Source organism: Maylandia zebra, linkage group LG4, assembly GCF_041146795.1.
Source record: "Maylandia zebra isolate NMK-2024a linkage group LG4, Mzebra_GT3a, whole genome shotgun sequence".
Taxonomy (NCBI): Eukaryota; Metazoa; Chordata; class Actinopteri; order Cichliformes; family Cichlidae; genus Maylandia; species Maylandia zebra.
The window spans coordinates 13,891,701-13,910,093 of NC_135170.1; the positions used below are offsets into that span (position 1 = coordinate 13,891,701).

Here is an 18,393-nt window from a genome sequence, read left to right on the forward strand (position 1 = left end):
TACTCACCCAGAGAAGAACGGCTGCTGCTGCCACCATCATCCGTTATCATTTCTGCTACACTGGCAGGGCTAGGGGCCAGGACTCTACTCTTCGGGTTCTTGGGGGATGTTGCTAACTCCGGGTCCAATAGCAGGCATCACACCCGCAGTAGATGTGCTCGTGTGAGGTCTTGCAACAAGCTATCAAATACGGTGCATTTCTCGGCTTTTAAAACAACGCTATGCGTCGCCAGGTGTTTCATTAGATTCGAGGTGTTACCTCCTTTGCACAGTATCACCTTAAAGCACTTGTGGCAGGCTGCTGAGTTTGCATCTTTTGCTGTGAAGTACAGCAAGATTTTGACCGCTTCGCCTTGGGCATTTTTAATCTGTAGCTCTGCTCTAAAAGAACGTACCTGGGCCCGCCTACTATCCTTGAAAAGGTAAAATGATTGGCTAGAATCCAACGTGTATGACATCTCAGGGGAAAAAAAGCACCGAAATGTGCTTTTTGGTCTGGTTACTACCATTTATGTCAGAACCGGTGCCATTACCGGTACCCATCCGTAGTTGTGTCAAAGAATAAAGGTGGTCTTTCAAGCTCTTCAGAATTTTACAAACTCTTTTTTTTGCCTTATTTAATATTTTACCATGCATGTTTGTAAATGTTTCAAGAAATTTCTGCACCTATGTCATATTTTCCTAGAAAAATATAAAGAAATGAGGTGTAGCTCAAGAGTTTTGCACAGTATTGTACTTTATAAATTGCACCTTAAACTTGATGCAGAGTGTATAGCTGGCTCACAGGATTGTGGATCAGAAAAGCAATGATGTTTTTCATGCTGCAAATGCAGTATTTTAAAATACCCTAGCATCTTTGACATAGTGTGTGATAACACACATTTAAATTTCTTTCTGGCACACTAAATAGTACAGTACTCTTAACTACGAAAAACATTCAGATTTTTTAAATTTCAAATTACATTAAATTAAATGTCAAATCATTTTCTGTGATTCTGTGCTAGTGTGTGTTGTTTATAGTTAATTATGAACCAATTTTTGTAATTGGTTCATAATGTAGAAGCAATCTGAATGACATGTATTCAGCCTTTATTATCCCTGGGGCCCATACTTAAACTGAGGTCTCCTTTTACATACGTATAAGAAGATCACTGGTTTCACACACCCTAATAATGCTTATTTTATCAGGTGCCTTTATTTGACTAACATACAATGTTTTGATTAGTTGCAAAGACATTTTACTATGATGGTTGTTTCATCTCTGTCTCTCATCCACAGCATGTCTTTGTCCTGTCTTCCTTCTCTCACCTCAACCGCTCGCAGCAGATCTCCGCCCGTCCCTCAGCCTGGTTCTGCTGGAGGTTTCTTCCTGTTAAAAGGGAGTTTTTCCTTCCCACTGTTGCCGAAGTGCTTGTTCATAGGGGGTCATATGATTGTTGGGTTTTTCTCTATATGTATTATTGTAGGGTCTACCTTACAATATAAAGCACTCTGAGGTGACTGTTCTTGTGATTTGGCGCTATATAGATAAAATTGAATTGAATTGAATTCATGTGGTAGTTTATTAGGAATCCTAGGTACCACAGTATGGTAAAGGATTGTTAGGCAATTTAGAGTTTGAGAACTCATCAAAAGATCTCAGGAAACAAAGTTATCATGGTAACTTCATCCTGTGATAGAGGATGTCATTCCCACATACTTCTTTCTATAATTCCTCGGGTTTTGTCTTCCTCAAACTTATCGTAACTGTCTGTTGGAACAAGCATTGAGGTTGTCTCAGCAACACTGAGCTCAATAGTCTCATGCCTGCTAAATAAAGTGATATCCTTCGAGCTTCAGATCTGTGTTTATTTGCTCAGGCAGTAAAATGTTCTACTAAAGAAGATAAAGATTCCTGTGTTGCCTGTTTGGGTCCTCCGCTGGGGATACTTAACCCAAATTGAACCTCGGCATGAATCCAACTGTGCTAATGGCTCGACAGCATGGTTCTCAAACTAGTATTGCACTTTTGAGTAAATGGGAGATATGGCCTTTTAAACCGCCACTCCGCCGAGGTTTTGTTTATGCCACAGATTATATATTAAGAAATATAAAAAAAAAAATGATACTGTGTGATCATTTTAACCCCCTTAGACAGCAGTTTTGTTTTTGAAAGTACACCGTCTCATACAACATTAGGGGGGTTTTTTTTCAGCTGATCTGCTTGATAAAGGAAAAAGTGACAGAATAGAGGAAGGGAGAAAGAAAGAAGGACAACAAGATTGAAAGTGTAAAATCAGATAAGAGTCACATCAAAGGAAGGAATTAACAGAAGCGACTTAGTGAGTCAGCCTTCTCAAGGCTTTTCTTTTTTCCACTTTATTTTGTTCTTTCACAGCTTGACTTCTTTCTTCTTTTGGTGTGTTTTACAACAGCTCATTACCAGAGGAGAAAGGGATGGATGGATAGCTAGATAGATAGGTTGATGGTGTGGGAGAGGACAGAGGGGAGCGAATGCAGTAAGGGGCACTGAGCCAGACATGAGTAGAGAGAAGAAGAGAAAAAAAGATAAACAAAGAAGGGAAGAGAGAGGAAGAACTGGTTCATGGAAATTGAAAGCTAGGAAAGGATGCAAAGTCAGAAGTAGAGAAGGAAATGAGGGTCTTTCTTTTATAATCTCTGTTATCTTTATATATCTACTTTATGCTTTACAATGTAAGTTTAACTCCTGCAGGCATGTTTTTTTAATCTATACATAAACATAAACAAGAACAGTTTGTATAAAAAGGATTAAATAAATAGGGTGAATACGGCTAAAGGGGAAACTCGGGACGTGAGGAGGTTGCACAGCACAGCCTACTTCAGTGCAGCATTGTGTTTCGTGAAAACTGCAGGTGGGAGGTGAAGAGGAGAGGAGTGATCGGAGTGGGGATCGGCTTCAGCCTGGTGGGAAGGAGAGGTGTAGGTGCTGGCGGAGGTGGAGGAGGAGGGGGAGGTGGGGGGATTGCCAGGATGTGGTGTTGGTTGCCATGTGATCCTTCATTGCAGTGGGAGCAGAAGAATTATTCTTTCACAAGGGCAGCAAATTCTGAAAGAAGGAAAAAAACACAACCTGTTAGGAGAGTGCGAAAACAGCAAAACATCGAAACGCTGTTGAGAAGCACGTGCAGGCGGGTTTATTTTATGCACAATGTTTATACCCTGTCAATATCAGAATAAGGTTTTGAGACTTATCTGCATCAAACAAGTTATCACATGCATGCCTTTAAAAATCATGTCACGCTGTTATCTCTGGGTGGGCAGTTGAATTTTCTTGAGCTTACAAAAGAAAATAAATGTTACTTTTCTTAAATACTTTCTGTATTTAATCAAACACATTACAATTACAGAATTCGGGGTTTTTTGTAGGGACAACTCGGGCCTTTAGAAAAGAACAAGAACTAAAAAATGAGTAAGATAAGTAAAAAAGTGACTATGATTTTTTTCGTTTTTAAAGGCCCTGTCTACACATACACGGCTTTTTGATTCACATAGTTTTTTCATGTGTTTTGGACTGTCATCCACACAGAAACTGCAATTTAGATAACTGAAAACCAAGCTATAGAGTAAACACCTTCCAGGGTGAATGTTTTCACAACCTGATTTTTATCTTGCAACATCAAAGATGGGAACCTTTGTCGCCTTTTTTGACATCAGGCTGCACACCACAATATTGCTTCATCACCATCTGTTGCTTTAGCATGTTTTTTTTCCCCCAACGTTTCCATGTGGACAGAGATTTTTTTGAAAAATCCTAATTTTAAAAAATAGCTGTGTAAGTGTGGATCTGAGTTTTCAGTGAGTGGGCTGATGATTCCTATAGGCGGACCCACCGGTAGACAGACATTTGTATGAATTCTGCATCTACTGTGGGTCTCAGCTTTTGCATAATCATATGTTTACTATATTAAGAAGACAAAAATCATATCTATCAGTTCTGTATCAGGGTTTAACTGTACATCCTTGCCACTCTAAGGACAAAGATGTTCATCCAACCCTTTTGTACCACATGCCCTTTATCTTTAGTTGACTGTTGTGGTTAGGGTGTCACTTTCAGTGGCTACATCGCCCACCGGTTTTTGAAATGAACAGATATAATTACACATTGAAAAAAAAATGCAGATTGACAGCAGAAGAAACGTATGGCCAAGTGGATTTCTTGTATGGGTGTGAGGGAGTTCACTAGGTCTTCTAGGACATAGATATCTCTTAATTCAGTTTTAGTAGTGGATGTAAAAGTGTCCAGATGAGTTCAAGATTCAGGATAATTGTCTTAGGCCATATAACGTGCCTGCTGCAGCAGAGGTGATATACAGTAGCTTCTGTTTATGGATGCGATCACAACCACACTGCTATGGCCAATTTCAAGGAGCAAGGCTAAATTTTAGTAGTGTGCTTTACCCTAAAGTTCAGGGCAAAAAACTGAAAAAACTTTTCTTAAATATGAACATTGACAGACTTGTGCTTAAAATCTGCCCTGATTGCTTTTTCTTGTTTTTTTTCTTCATGATTTTATCCATGAAGCACTAAACACATGCATAGATGAATGAAAATGGGGGAAAAAAAACCTGCCATTTGGGTTTTTGTGTTCTTTATGTGTGGGCCTTTATTTAATAATAGAATAATTTGATGTATTTGTGTTGCGTTTACCATCGACTCCAATCTTGCCGTCTCCATCCTTGTCAGCTGCTTTTAAAAATGCTTTGGTTTCTTTGTCTGTCAGGTCCCTGCCATCTTTGGCAAAGCCCTTCAGGACGAATCTACGAGAGGAAGCAAAGAAGATTGGATTTGTGTCACAGAATGCTTTTGTGTGGATAATTGTTACTCTTTTGGGGATTTCTTTGCACACACATGTGTGTTTGAGTGCATGTGTTAGTTTGTCTCACTTGAGTTCTTCCTCCTCTATGAAGCCGCTGTTGTCCGCATCCAGCACCGTGAAGACCTTCTTCACATCGTCGGCAGACTTGGACTTCAGACCCACCAGCTCAAAAAACTTCTTGTGGTCAAAAGAGTCAGCAACTGGACACACAGAAAAACACAGAAGCCACATCAGGAGTGTGACGATTTCATTTAAACTCCTCTTGATGCCTATTAAAACTTGATAATCCAAAAAACAGAGTGATTTAGATACGATTGGATCTTCTAATGTTTAAAAAAGAGACAAAGCTTTTTTTGGACACTTAAAGGGCATTAAATTCCTGACGTAAGTAAGTGTGAATATTCACAAACTGTCAGAACATGGTGAAATACAATTAAACTACTAATTTCTCAATGTCGAGGGAAGTTTCTTATTCTGTGTTGGTCTGGTTAATGAAGGCCAAAGGTGGAAAATTATTTTTTATAAGTTGAGTGTAACCGATATAGAACGACGTAAGGGAAAAAAACCCCAAAAGTTCTGGCTCCAGCTTTTTTTGGGACTAACTTTTTCCCGTCACGGCTGTGCTGGTACTCACCTGCAAATGCATCTAGAGCTTTCTTGATGTCATCGGTGTTGAGGATGCTGCTCATTGCCATCTCGGCTGTTGGAGGAGGATAAAATAAGTCAGGGGAGAGAGACTGAATCAAAAGAGAAGACCCGAGAGGGGACAAGGTTAAAAGCAAGGTTGCCAGAGAGCAGAGACAGTACTGAGACATTCTCGTATTACACTGGTGACACTCTAGAAATGGAGCAGGAAATCAGGACATGTGAGAAGGAGGTGATGAGTGACAGAATGAATTAGTGACAGTAAAAGAGGAGTGATAAAGGGAAAGAGGAGAATGAGAGGAGAAAGGTATCCTGCTGTAGTAGGGTGTTGAGAGATACGGGAAGTGAAGGAGGTTTGTTTGTGGCATTTCAGGATGTAGAGCCAGGGCTGCGGAAATTAAAACAAAAATCAGGATGGAAGGAGAATACCAGAATGATGGAGACGAGTGATGACAGATGGACACAAAAACAAGTGTGCCTTTCAAATGTTTTCCATTTTATCTGTGTCATATCTTTGAGGTGGTAGGGACACAAACAGGGCGAGAGGCCAAGTCAGCAGGGGTTTAACAGACCATATGAGTCCTCTGCTGTGTTTGAAATATCACCGGAGAATTCAGTTTGTCAGCCCACTCCAGATGGAGAATCTTCTTCTTGTGCCTCGTGCTATGAAAGGTGAACCCTGCGCTAAACTGCACTTTGGCTTTTTACTGCGTGTGTGTGACTGAACCTGATCGCTGCTTATGAAGTTGCCACTTTCCCGCTGACTTTGACTGATGCCCTCTTTCCTTCTGTTGAGAGTGTAAAGACACGTGTATGGGATGTATACATTAGACGGTAAACACAAATCTGTAAGAGTGGAGGAGGAAGTTATAAAGCTAGAGAGGAGTGGTGCTAAGGGGAAGCGAGTTATGTGTGGATTAGAGGAAGTAGTACTCCGATTTCACTTTACAGGCAGGCGAACCATAATGGGGTTTTGTGGGCAACACATTATTTTAAGTAGGCTGTGTGATCAATGAGTACTGGTTCACTCACATCCACACGAACCTTTGCCTGAATGGACAAATGTACGACTTTCTGCGCTATTCACAGTTCACCAGAAAAATGTCTTGGAAATCAGGTGAATAATACATTACATTGAAATTAGAACATTAAATCACAGCATTTCAGAACGTCAGGTGCAGGCTATCACACAACACCACACACAATAGATGTGCAGTGAATTTTCCAGACAGACTAACTTCAAATCCACAGCAAAAAGCCAAAGGTCAGCAGAGGACACCAGCCAGCCGAACTGTCTTCCAGAGACTAACTAGTTGAGGACATTTACTAGATCAAATAAATTTTATTTAAGTTATTCACCAGTTTTATTCCATACTAATCAAAAATGATAAACTGGAAGCATATGTTTTACTTTGTGTCCCACAAAGTTGCAAAAAATGCTTGCCTAGAGTACCAATGACATCTCTGGGAGTTTACATCATCCTAAATCTCTCATTTTTGTGCCTCAGATAAAGCTGCGTCACAGTGGAAGTTACAAATACATCAGAAGCCAAAGACTGTGTAGCAGAGTGTAAAATGGGAAGGCACAGGGTCCCTCATATTTCAAACACAAGCTCAGCAGTCATTTCATTAGGGACACCTGTTCAGCTGCTCATTAGCACAAATATCTAATCAGCAGTCACGTGGCAGCAGTTCAGTGCATTTAACCATACAGATGTGGTCAAGATGACCTGCTTGAGTTCAAACTGAGCATCAGAGTGGTGAAGAAAGGTGATTTAAGTAACTTTGAGTATTGAGCATGGTTGTTGGTGCCAGACGGATATACTGCTGATGTACTGGGATTGTGCCACATAACTGTGTCTAAGGAAGTAGACTTAGTTATGTGGATTGAAATAGAGAAAACATAGTGAGTGCTGGTTCTCTGAGAGAAAATGCCTTATTGATGCCAGACATCAAAGGAGAGACTGTTTTGAGCTGAAAAAAGGCAAAAGTGATTGACTGACAAGATACACAGAAGAACATCACTAAACACACAACATCTCAAGAACCTTAAGCAGATGTGGTCTACAGCAGCAAAACACCACAGTGCTCTTTCTGTCAGCTATGAACAGGGAACTGAGGCTGACATTTGAATGGGCTTAGCAAAATTGGACAACAGAGGACTAGAAAATCATGTCTTAGCCTGATGAGTCTTGATTTGTGCCGGCATAGGAGGGTCAGGTTCAAGTCAGCGGTGATGGTGTCCACCCATCTTCTGAAGGCTGATTTCAGCAGTATAACACACCATCTCACAAAGCCAAACTGGCTATGAATATAAATGTGGACCAAAATCTCTGAGGAATGTTTTACAGCACTTTGTTGAATCTATGCCACCAAGAATTAGGGCAGCTCTAAGGACAAAAAAATGGTCCAAACGGTTGCTAGCAAGATGTACCTAATGATGTAGCCAGTAAGTGTACACGTGCAAAACACTTCAAAACACTCAAAACAGTGCCCTTGCAGCAGGTCCTGTATATATTGGCGTCACAATCACTATATTCTCCTATGAGAACACAAAAACAGCAGACAGACAGAACGATTCACAAGGTGAAAGCAATACCAGCCACACTGGAACGCACGTGATCCCTAACGGTGTCCTGACACCTTCAGTTAACGAGCAATTAAATCTGATATCTGATACGTAGTTTGATTCAGATGCAGATGCCACGGAGATAATCAGCAAATCAGAACGTAATGTCACCCCATGGCAGAGCACAGTCCACACACATCCTCTAATACCTGTCATTCATTTGTGCAAGCAGATGTTAACAATAAAGAGATTTTTTATTCAGCGTCTAGCTCATACAGATGGGGGATGAGCATAAGCAGAGCTACTTTTTTTAAGTAGCGTGTTTCAAACAGCTTAACAGCATCTTAAAAATTTAAAAATGAATCGGTCACTCTCAAAGATGGAGAAAGAAAGAGGGTGGAGGACAGGAGGAGAAGGGATGATTTCCAAGGGTAAAAACTTGTCAGCAGGTGACAGGTGATAATAAAGTGAAAATTTAATTCATATTACTTTCAGTTTTTTATCCAGTATTGTTAGGGCTGTCTGATTAAAAAAAACACCAGCTTGTTTTTAAGACAATACGTTTTCTATTTTATACAATATACTTGAAATCTTCAGCCCTTTCATTTTAATCTAGTTAAGGCTTCAAAATATCCTATTCTGAGGTTGTCTGAAACATAGCAACACTAACAAATTAACCATAATGCATTCACCAATTATCAACAAGTGTGCTTAATTTCATAGTAATCCATCTTCTAAATTTTTTAACATGGAACACATTTGTAAGAGTCTGACTTCAAAGATTAGTCAGATGCTCTGGTGGAAAACTTTGAGAGTTGACGGAGTTGAACTGTCTCAGCTAAAGTCATAGGAATGACACTCCATCATCATTTTCCTTGGACCGTCATCAACACTGTGTTCTCTCTGTTCAGCAAATGATACTGAACTGGCCAATATCACCCCTCCGTCCTTCTCATTGTTGGAAATATGGTCTGTATGACCTATACATTTCCGCAGGTTGCAAATGACTCATGCCGCCTGTTCTTTGCTGCATCATGCCTCAGATATCACTGTGTTTAATAGCCACAATAAAATGAATGTTTAGCAGCTCTTTATGTACCTTTATGACCCTTAACGGTTAAGCAAACCTATCTTCAGAGTCATTTTGGTTTCAACTATACACCAGTAAAGTCATGCGAATGATGCTTTTACATGCTGACCAAGCCTTTCCTCTGAAAGACACAAAAAACTGCTAAAATCCAAAAATCCATCTTTGTGATATTTCCTGTTACAGTAGCACATTTGACCACGCAGACACACCTGCACGCATACAAACAGACTAACAGTTCACCTTGTGAGGATGGTAAAAATACACCAAAGTTAATCTATAACATCCCAGATCTCTTTTAATAATCTATTAGATAAATTAGGTATTTGAGGAAATGTGCAGATTTTCTTCGTTGGTGTCATTTTATTTCATTTTTAATGTTGGTAATGTCTATGTGATTAGTAGATCACATGGCATTCATTTTAATTCTCATCGATGCAATGATCTAATCAGCCAATCATATAATTCAATTCAAATTCAATCTTTATTGTCCCAAAAGGGAAATTAGTTTAGCAACAGGATAAAAGTAAACAAAACAATCATATAAAATGACAATGATAGTAATAGAAAATCCCAGAACGGTTATATGCCATTTAGGAGACAGGATGCAGTAGGGATAAAAGAAGCTTGGAGTCTTTTGGTCTTCCTCAGAGGTCAGGAGGCAACAACTCAAACTCACTGTGAAGTGGATGGTTCGAACAATGAACAATAGAATGAGCCTTTCTAAGCACATTTTTATTGTAAATGGCCAAAAGTCCATCTTTCCAGCGCCCTGAAATTTTGCTAGTAGTTTCTACCAAAAGACCCAACCAATTCTTATTCCTCACCATCAGGTTACCAAACCAGGCAGCGATACAAAAAGACATCACAGATTCGATAAAACTTCTATGAAACAAAGACAACATCTCAGATGAGACATTAAAAGATCTCATTCTCCTTAAAAAGAACAGTCTTTGTTGAACTTTTTTAGTAGTGGCATCAGCATGAGATTCAAAACACAGTTTATGGTCAAGTACCACACCTAGATATTTATAACTCTCAACGATCCCAATATCAGCAGTTTTAATGATAGTGGGTGATGAGCTATAAAAGGACTTCCTAAAATCAATAATCATGTCTTTAGTTTTTGACACATTGAGTGAAAGGAAGGACTCATCACATTAATCCACAAAATCATCTACAACCTGTCCATGGCCTGACTCGTCCCCCACCAGAAGACTGACGATCACTGTGTCATCAGCAAACTTCAGGATGTGTCTGTTCGTGAAATTGCTGCGACACTCATTCGTGTACAGAATGAACAGAAGAGGAGAGAGAGGCAGCAACCCTGGGGTGATCCAGTACAAGAGGAGAGCACATCAGAAAATACATGATTCACCCTCACGCATTGTGACCCATTAGTCAGAAAGTCTGTCAGGAGAGTGGCATAGTTGTTGGCGCCAGATGGAGTGGTCCGAGTATTTCAGAAACTGCCGATCTCTTGAGACTTACCATCTCTAGGGTTCATAGAGAGCCGTCTGGGAAAGAGAAAATATCCAATGAAAAGGTCTTGCCAATGAAAGAGGTCAGAGAAAATGGCCAAGCTTATAGGAAGGCAACAGTCGATCAACTATTCTGTTTATAGAAGAGCATCTCTAAATACTTCTTTAAAAATAAATAAATTCAGTTTGCTCGACTTTCTTGCAAAGTCAAATGAGAACACTTGAAATATCAGGCGTGCCTGAAGTATACGATACTGGAGCCAGAATAGATTGGAAGGAAGTGGATGAAATTTGTTCTTAGCATAAGAGAAATCCACATACCAACAACTCTAAAGCTTATTCATGGGCATATTAAATATTTGTTTTATCAAATGTACTAATGAGTGAGAAAGGTAATCAGCAGATTTTTTAAAAAGTTGACAGATTGCTTTAACTCTAAACTTTAATGTCGGGGGATTTCATTCAATACCACGAAATGAATCTAAAACGAACAGCCATAGTAGCACAATTATTAAGAAGTCAACATGATCCATGTCCACAACAAGCAAAGTCCATTATGCATTTATGAATTTATTCATGTATTTCAAAGTGTGGACTCAATGACTGCTTTGTATATTATTTACTTCTTATTGTTATTACTTTTCTAGTAGTTTATTAAAATGTCAGATAATGAACCATTTGTAATTTTGCCTATTTATTAACAGAGTAATTTATTTGTACACAGTGTATACAGTAACACATTTAGCTCATAATTGGTGAAATGTTTGATTATTATTAGATGACATCTTTTGTCTGGCTAAATAAAAAATTGAAAGTTATTCTACAAAGACCGAACTTTAGAAAACGCTTCGTATTTCTTGAGGATAAAGTAACATCTCAAAGGCAGTTCTGGTTTACACAAGGCTTGCCTGTGAACCTTTTAAAGTGGGGAAAGACTTGGGAAGTCACATGACTCTGATGGTCTTGCTAGGTGTGGGAAACCCAACTATAGTGCAAGAGTGCCAACTCTCCAGTTTACAGTAACAGCTGCATGGATGTGTGAATATATTTGCGTGTGTGTGCGTGTGCGTGTGAAAGTTTTTAAATGTGTTACTGAGGTGCCAGGCAGACTCGAGTAAAGAGGTGGAATGCAGGAAGAATATACTTGCATTTCAAGAAACCTGAGCCGTTTGTGCTCATTTGAGAATGTGAATCTGAGAGAGAGAGAGAGAGAGAGAGTGTGTGTGTGTGTGTGTGTGTGTGTGTGTGTGTGTGTGTGTGTGTGTGTGTGTGTGTGTGTGTGCGTGTGTGTGTGTGTGTGTGTTTGTGTGTGTGTGTGTGTGTGTGTTTGAGAGGAACTCTGTTAAAAGCTGAGGTAATATGTGTGTGCCAGTGTGTGTTAGACTTATATAGATAAACCAAGGCAAGGTGCCCCTTCAGTATTACTGCAGTGTGAACTGAAAATGAACCTTCTTCATTTTTTCTCTTTCCGCCTCTCTGGCATTTTACAGCAATCTAACATTAAACAATAAACACATTCTAGTGGAATTATTGTTATTATGTGACTTAAACACCCCTCAAGCTTTATGCTGATTTAAGGTTTCATTACGATCGCCAACAGCGAGGTTTATTTTGTAATTAAAAACTCCACAATTTTTCATTTGGCCTATAACCATACAGTGCATTTCATATCCCTACAAAAGATTTCAGTATTTAACATTTGTCATTCAGTTCCCTTAAAGGGTGCCAGCAGCTTTAGCTACACCATTAATGTGAAGACAATGAAGCACTCTAATGGGCTATTCTTTCTTGAAACAAAGGGAGCCCTCAATGATTTTCTTTCTCCCTGAAAGCTTTTAATCTGAATCGCCACTGATCTGCAAAATTACCTCAACCAGAGCTATCTGTTAGAGTGCATAAGACTGCTTATCGATTGTATACCGCTCCTTATGAGAAGAGATGGTACAGTGGTGTCAGTTCCGTAACTGAAACAAACACACTTGTGCGTGCATGTAGCCACGGGCGACTGCAGCGAGTAAAAAGAGGATTTGATAAGAGCAGCAGAGGCATGGGGATCATTTGGCTGTTATCACCACTGGCCACTGTCTAATCCGCTGGCAGGTACGGGAGAGGATAGCTTAACCACACAGTTACAGCTTGCCATCAGCAACAGCGCTGCATTTGTGGTTTGCATGTGCGTATGTGTGTGTGTGCAGAAGGATCTGTGCATTGTTTTACAAGAAAATATTCAGTTCCTGGTCAAAGGAAAACAAAACTTGTAATCTAATCATAACAATGATCATACAAATAATTTTTTAGACATTTCAGTGTGCTATGGGCTGAATCTGTTAGTCTGAAGTGAAGCTTTATATACATGGGGTGTGTTATTGTGTATTTCAAGCAGGAGACATGCATCTTTTTGCTCTTCCTGTACAGTAAGTTTTTAGAGACCAGTATATAAGAGATATGTCATTTGGCACCTGAAGTAAAACTGTACTTTAAATTATGCCAACGTAATAAGAATGTCCTGGTGTGAAGCAGATACACCATTAATGACGGCCCACGAGCAAAGATGGCAAAAGTTGTACCGCTTTACCCGAGGGGCACGTCCCTGTGTCATGTTTGCACCAAAAAACTCTGTCTCCTCATTAATTAAGACTGCAACCACTAAAGTATTGTTCTCCTCATTAATATTCATGGCACAGTTTAGTATGTGAGTAATATGCAACATTTTAATCATAAGCACATGGATTTATTCTCAAGAGAAATTTCCCGTACTTCATCAGCATTTTGCTACAGATGCATTACCATGGAGCACGGACAGGACACTGCTTTCAATCTCATTAAGTGGTAATTAAAATTTGACCTTGACAGATTTCACACGTAAGCGGTGTTGCAAACCTGTGTCCTTTAATTCTGGCAGCAAAGCGTTACTATCAGAAAGTGATTACTTTGTTGATATCCTGTCGCTCTATCTAAATCTAAGCAGACTCTATGGAGACAGTGAAAGAAGGCAAATTGCTTTTCCTGTTTAGTTGCATCCATCACTTCATTTGATTAGAAAGCAAAGCCAGCTGTAAGCGTTCATCAGCCCTGTGAGGAAGGTACCTGAAAATCATTGTCAAGTGTGATCTGCTGCAGGTTACACTTAAAGCACTGGCCTTTGTCGTTTCATCTCTCATTTATCGCTGTCTTTTTCTTTCAGGCAAACTTTTTGTCTCTCCCTCATTCTTCCTCTTACCTTGTTGCTGGTGGACGGGTTTAAGGCGGGAAGAGGGGCGAGATGGGTTCAGGAGGGATGTCCAGTCAAAGATCAGAGGCTCTGCTCTTTCAGTTTTATACCTGTCCTCTCCAACTATTTTAGGATGAAAAATGGGCTCCGGGTTCAGTGTGGGGACAGGGATGTTATCCCGCTAGGTTGGCCTGTATCGCTTTCCTGACTGGACCCGTGCAAATCAAACATTACTATTAATAATCTTGGATCAATCTCCACCCCTCGTTCCAGCCAGATTTCTTTTCTTATGCTCACCCTTTCTCACCCCTCCCTCACTCTAGCTCTCCCTCCTTCCAGCCATTCGATTTCTCCACCTAATTTTCTCACACCTCCCACCCGAGGGACTTTGCTCTGTCCTCTAATCCGTCTCTGATCCTATCACTCACTCCACTACTTCTCTTTGCCTCTCTCTCTCTCTCTCTCTTCCTCTCTCTCCATTCTCTTAAACTTTTAATTTTCACTTTTAATTCTCCTCTACGAATTCCTCCTTTAAGGCATTCCACATCATCAGTGACAAATTACAAGGCCCTGCTCTCTATCACTGTTGTTTTCTATCTCTTGATCATTTAAACTGTTAGAAAGTTGGCATACAAAATCGTCTTTAGGGTATTTCTTATGATGCTTTGTCTAATAATCTTTTTTTTAGTTAGTATTGATGCTCAGGATTTCCTGTATTGTTATACTTTGTCGTTTACACCTGTGGTGGCAAAACATTTTTGATTTCTGTTTATATCTGATGGTGAAATTTGTCATGTGGCTAGCTAGCTAATTAAGCTAACATTAGCCCCTTGAGTTGGCTGTAAACGTTAGCTAATTATGCTAATATAAGCCCATGAGGTAGGTGCAAACAGGATACTTAACAATACTAGTTTGGTTTTCTAGAATATATAGTGGGGAAAAAAAGAAGAATATATTTCCATAAAGGGTATATTGGGCCCAAAGCAAACATTCCTAAATCCAATGTAAAAAAAGAGGATACATGAGAGAAGATTTCAGACATGAAAAAGAGCCAAGTTAAAAGTTTCTCAAAAAAAAGTCCCCATCCTTGGTACTTTTAACTCTGTATGGCCTACATTCCTTTTGCTTATGTGTGATTTATACTTCTGCTTTGAATCGATGTAGCCCCTACGATGTTTCCAGCATTTATACCAATGCTGGGGGTGTTGCTTTGCAGTTTTGCTGCCAAAACAGTACTTAATAATAATAATAATAATAATGGATTGCATTTATATAGCGCTTTTAGTTCCCAGTAAACACTAGTTTATCCATTCTCTTTCCATTGATTTGGAAAATCGAATCAGAAGAACAGGCGGCCAGGAACTGACAGAAGCCAACAATATGTCCACAGTGGGTCAATCAAAGCTAGCTAGGGTTTCAGAAGGGTTTGCGGATGCTATATACCTACAATGTAGATTTAATGCAGAGGCATGAATCTCACTTTTAGAAGAAACTGCTGTGGCTTACCCAGGCTGCTGATTCATACCTCGTTACTTCCTTTCTAAGGGAGGGGCTTTGTGAATCGTTAATTGTTAGATTTTCTAAAATCAGTTTTCTGAAGTTAAGATATGAATTAAGGAAAAGAAAATTGAACAGTATTCTGAATAAAATTTGCAGAGAAGTACACCTCCACAGTGAACAGTGCAGAGAAAGAACCTGCAAGAGGACCACGCTGCTGTTGATCACTCAGGCAGTGGCAGGTATTACATCTCCGGCCCAGCAGAGCACACTCAGTGCAGGAATTGTTCCTGAGGCTCACTTATAGATGTGAAGTACTTATAGCTGTGGAAACAGCTGTTTCCACTAAAGAATCGCTCACAGTGACCTTTAGAAAGACAGTCCAAGGCTTAGGCACTACTGTCTGCATGTAAGAGCCGTAAACAAGTCTGTGTTTGTGTGTTTGGGACTCGTGCATGAATTGTGAATGCTGAGTGCAGGAGTGTGAGTGAGACATTAAAAACAGGGGTGTGTATTCTCTGTCGAGCGACTGTGGACACCAGGTGCTATCATCCCAGTTACTGTAAAGATATTGTAGTTATGAGGCTACTATCAATTTCATGCTGGGTATTTATTTTAGAAAGAAAAGTGTTTAAACGGGCAAAGATTTATTATCTTTGCCATCTAATTATGAAATGTTTTGTATATTTGCCTGAGACTGTCATCACCATGACTTTGCAATCCTTACAAGGTTTTAATGGCATTAAATCGAGTTCTCCAATGACCTTCCTAGTCTATATAATGTTACTGGTGGTGTTTTTTATGTGGGATTTAAACCACCCCCAAATGATACTGACCTCTTTCTTTTCCAATCATACATTTTTAGTTACAACATGTTGACAGAAACTGGGAAACTGAGATATGAGATCAGTAATCTAGTCACAGTTACTTGTAGGGTGGCAAAAAGCAATGATATGAAATTGAAGGTACTGACAAATACCTTATTATGTTCAGGTTTAGGATCTTATGTGAGAACTCGAAACTAAAAATAACCTTCTCTTTTAATTCCTCTGCCCCTGTCCTTGCTGCTGTGTATTCTCCTTTTTCTTCCCTCCATCTTTATCTAATTTTGTTGCAACGTTGTGACAGGAATTTCTATCCCTCCTTCCACCCATTACGTTTTTTTGCTAGTACACTCCTTTTAAGTTCTCACTTTGTCCAGCCAAAGGGCCGCAGAGGGAGTTACCTTGATTCCCTCATTGCCTGGGTGCTTCTCGCTGTTGCCTGCCAAGAGGAGTCAGCAGGGTGACAGGACGAAGGAGGGAAGAAGAGAGAGACAGAGAGAGAGCTGATGGAGTTGTGACAACTGAAGCCAGGAGGGAGATAAAGGTGGGTGATGAAAGTGCAGAAATTAAAATAGTAATGACAAAGGAGAGATTTAAAGAGGAATGCAAAGAGAGCATTCTCTCTAGTGAAGGAGTAGAGGGCTAGAAGGTTGACAGCAGATGATGCAAAGGAATTTCGATGTAAGATGGTGTACAGAGGGGTTGAATGTTGTCGAAGCAAAAGGACCGAATGTGAGGAAGGATCAATCCCAGAGTTTGCCTTATGTGTTTGGGTTTATCTCAAACCCCAAAGACTGCAGGACTCCAGGTTCATCATTGGCTCACATTTAGAGACAAAAAACAAATGTTTGGGAGTTTTTCTTTTGTCCCAATACCATGGCAGCACAGACTCCACCCTCCCGAACAGCATCTGAATGTTTCCAGTCGCCCTGCTGCTACAAATGATTGGTTTGCCGCTGCACCGTTTTCATTAAAAAAGATTTTTGGCTCGTGTTTACTTATGGGACTCCCATTTGTCAATGTTTGTTTGAGATTGCTCCAAATGGATTTGGATATGTTGTTGTGCACAGAATGGCACATTAAGGTGGAAAATTACAACCTACCTCTCTGATTCATTGGCAGCAGTCATGCAGACCGGATCTACTCTTAATCATGCAAACTCGTTTGGCTCATTATTGGATTCTCCTGAGTTTATCTGGCTTTGTTAGTCAAATCATGATCAAATATTTGTGTAAGTTATTTGCGTTAAAAAACTGCTAATTATTGAGTTGGGATTTAAGATTATGACTATTAATTTCCTCTCAGATTATTTCTTTGGCCTCCTTTTTAAAAGGATTCTAAGCAAAACATGATTACTTATCACGTCAGAACAAAGGGAGGTTATTCTTGAGATCAACTAAGATGATAAAGTATAAGGTAGAATTCCAAGGAGGAAAAGAAAGAGAAATGCTAATAAGAGAAGTTGGGTTGAATGAAATTCCTTTGAGCGGGAATCCAGGTAAGCCAACATAATGCAGTCACAATGGGAACCTGGTAAGTACAAAGAGATAGGGAAAAAGGAAGTTTGCTCCGAACTATCTGCTTCCCTGCATATTTTAAATGCATGGATGTACTGCAAAAAAAAAGGGGGGTTGACCTCTTTCTCTCTTGTCTTCATATTCTTCTGGAGGAGGTAGGTGTCATTATCTCAGCGTCTTTGTGAAAATCTACACTCAAGAGATGCCTTTGTAAATGGAAACATAGAGGGATTGCAGCAAACAACTGGTTACACTCCAGAACAAGAGGGTTAGAAAACATCTTAATTCTTTGGGTACATCAAACCAAGATGCACTTTTACCAGAATGATGGGAAGAGAAAAATCTGGAGAAGAGAAATAAATCATGACCCACAAGCATACCCCGACATCTGGAGCAATGTCGTGGCATTGGGGTGTATGGCTGCCAGTGGAACTGGTGGTCACTAGTGTTTAGTGATGATTTGACTGCTAATAGAAGCAAAACTGATGGGACAGAGCTTCACAGTGCAAAAGGATAATGACCCAAAGACAAAAGCAACCCAAGAGTTTCCTATTTTGATGCCTAGGCTGTCACTGATTGCAAAGGATATTTGTGATGTTATGATTATTATATTTATGTTAGTTTGTCCAATCACATTTGAAGCTCTAAAAAGAAGAACTGTGTATGAAAATAGGTGTTTAGCTTCCTAAATACTTTTGTTAAGTCTCTTGAATTAAAAGCCTTTG

The 18,393-nt window shown here is 39.7% G+C and overlaps 1 protein-coding gene across 2 annotated transcripts in view; it reads right to left on the reverse strand.

Moving 5' to 3' along the window:
* Positions 1-2,318: 2,318 nt before the first annotated feature.
* Positions 2,319-18,393, reverse strand: part of pvalb6 (parvalbumin 6) — a 53,760-nt gene continuing 37,685 nt past the window's right edge. The window contains exons 1-5 of one of the 2 annotated variants that reach the window (XM_004560766.5): positions 13,840-14,029; positions 5,472-5,537; positions 4,905-5,037; positions 4,669-4,778; positions 2,319-3,067 (exon numbers count right to left, since the gene is read on the reverse strand). In XM_004560766.5, the coding sequence (XP_004560823.1) occupies positions 3,042-3,067; positions 4,669-4,778; positions 4,905-5,037; positions 5,472-5,532 (330 nt within the window). In that variant the 5' untranslated portion in view covers positions 5,533-5,537; positions 13,840-14,029 and the 3' untranslated portion in view covers positions 2,319-3,041. Of the gene's footprint in view, positions 3,068-4,668; positions 4,779-4,904; positions 5,038-5,471; positions 5,538-13,839; positions 14,030-18,393 lie in introns of those variants that run through there. The other variant, XM_004560767.5, reaches the window with a different exon arrangement.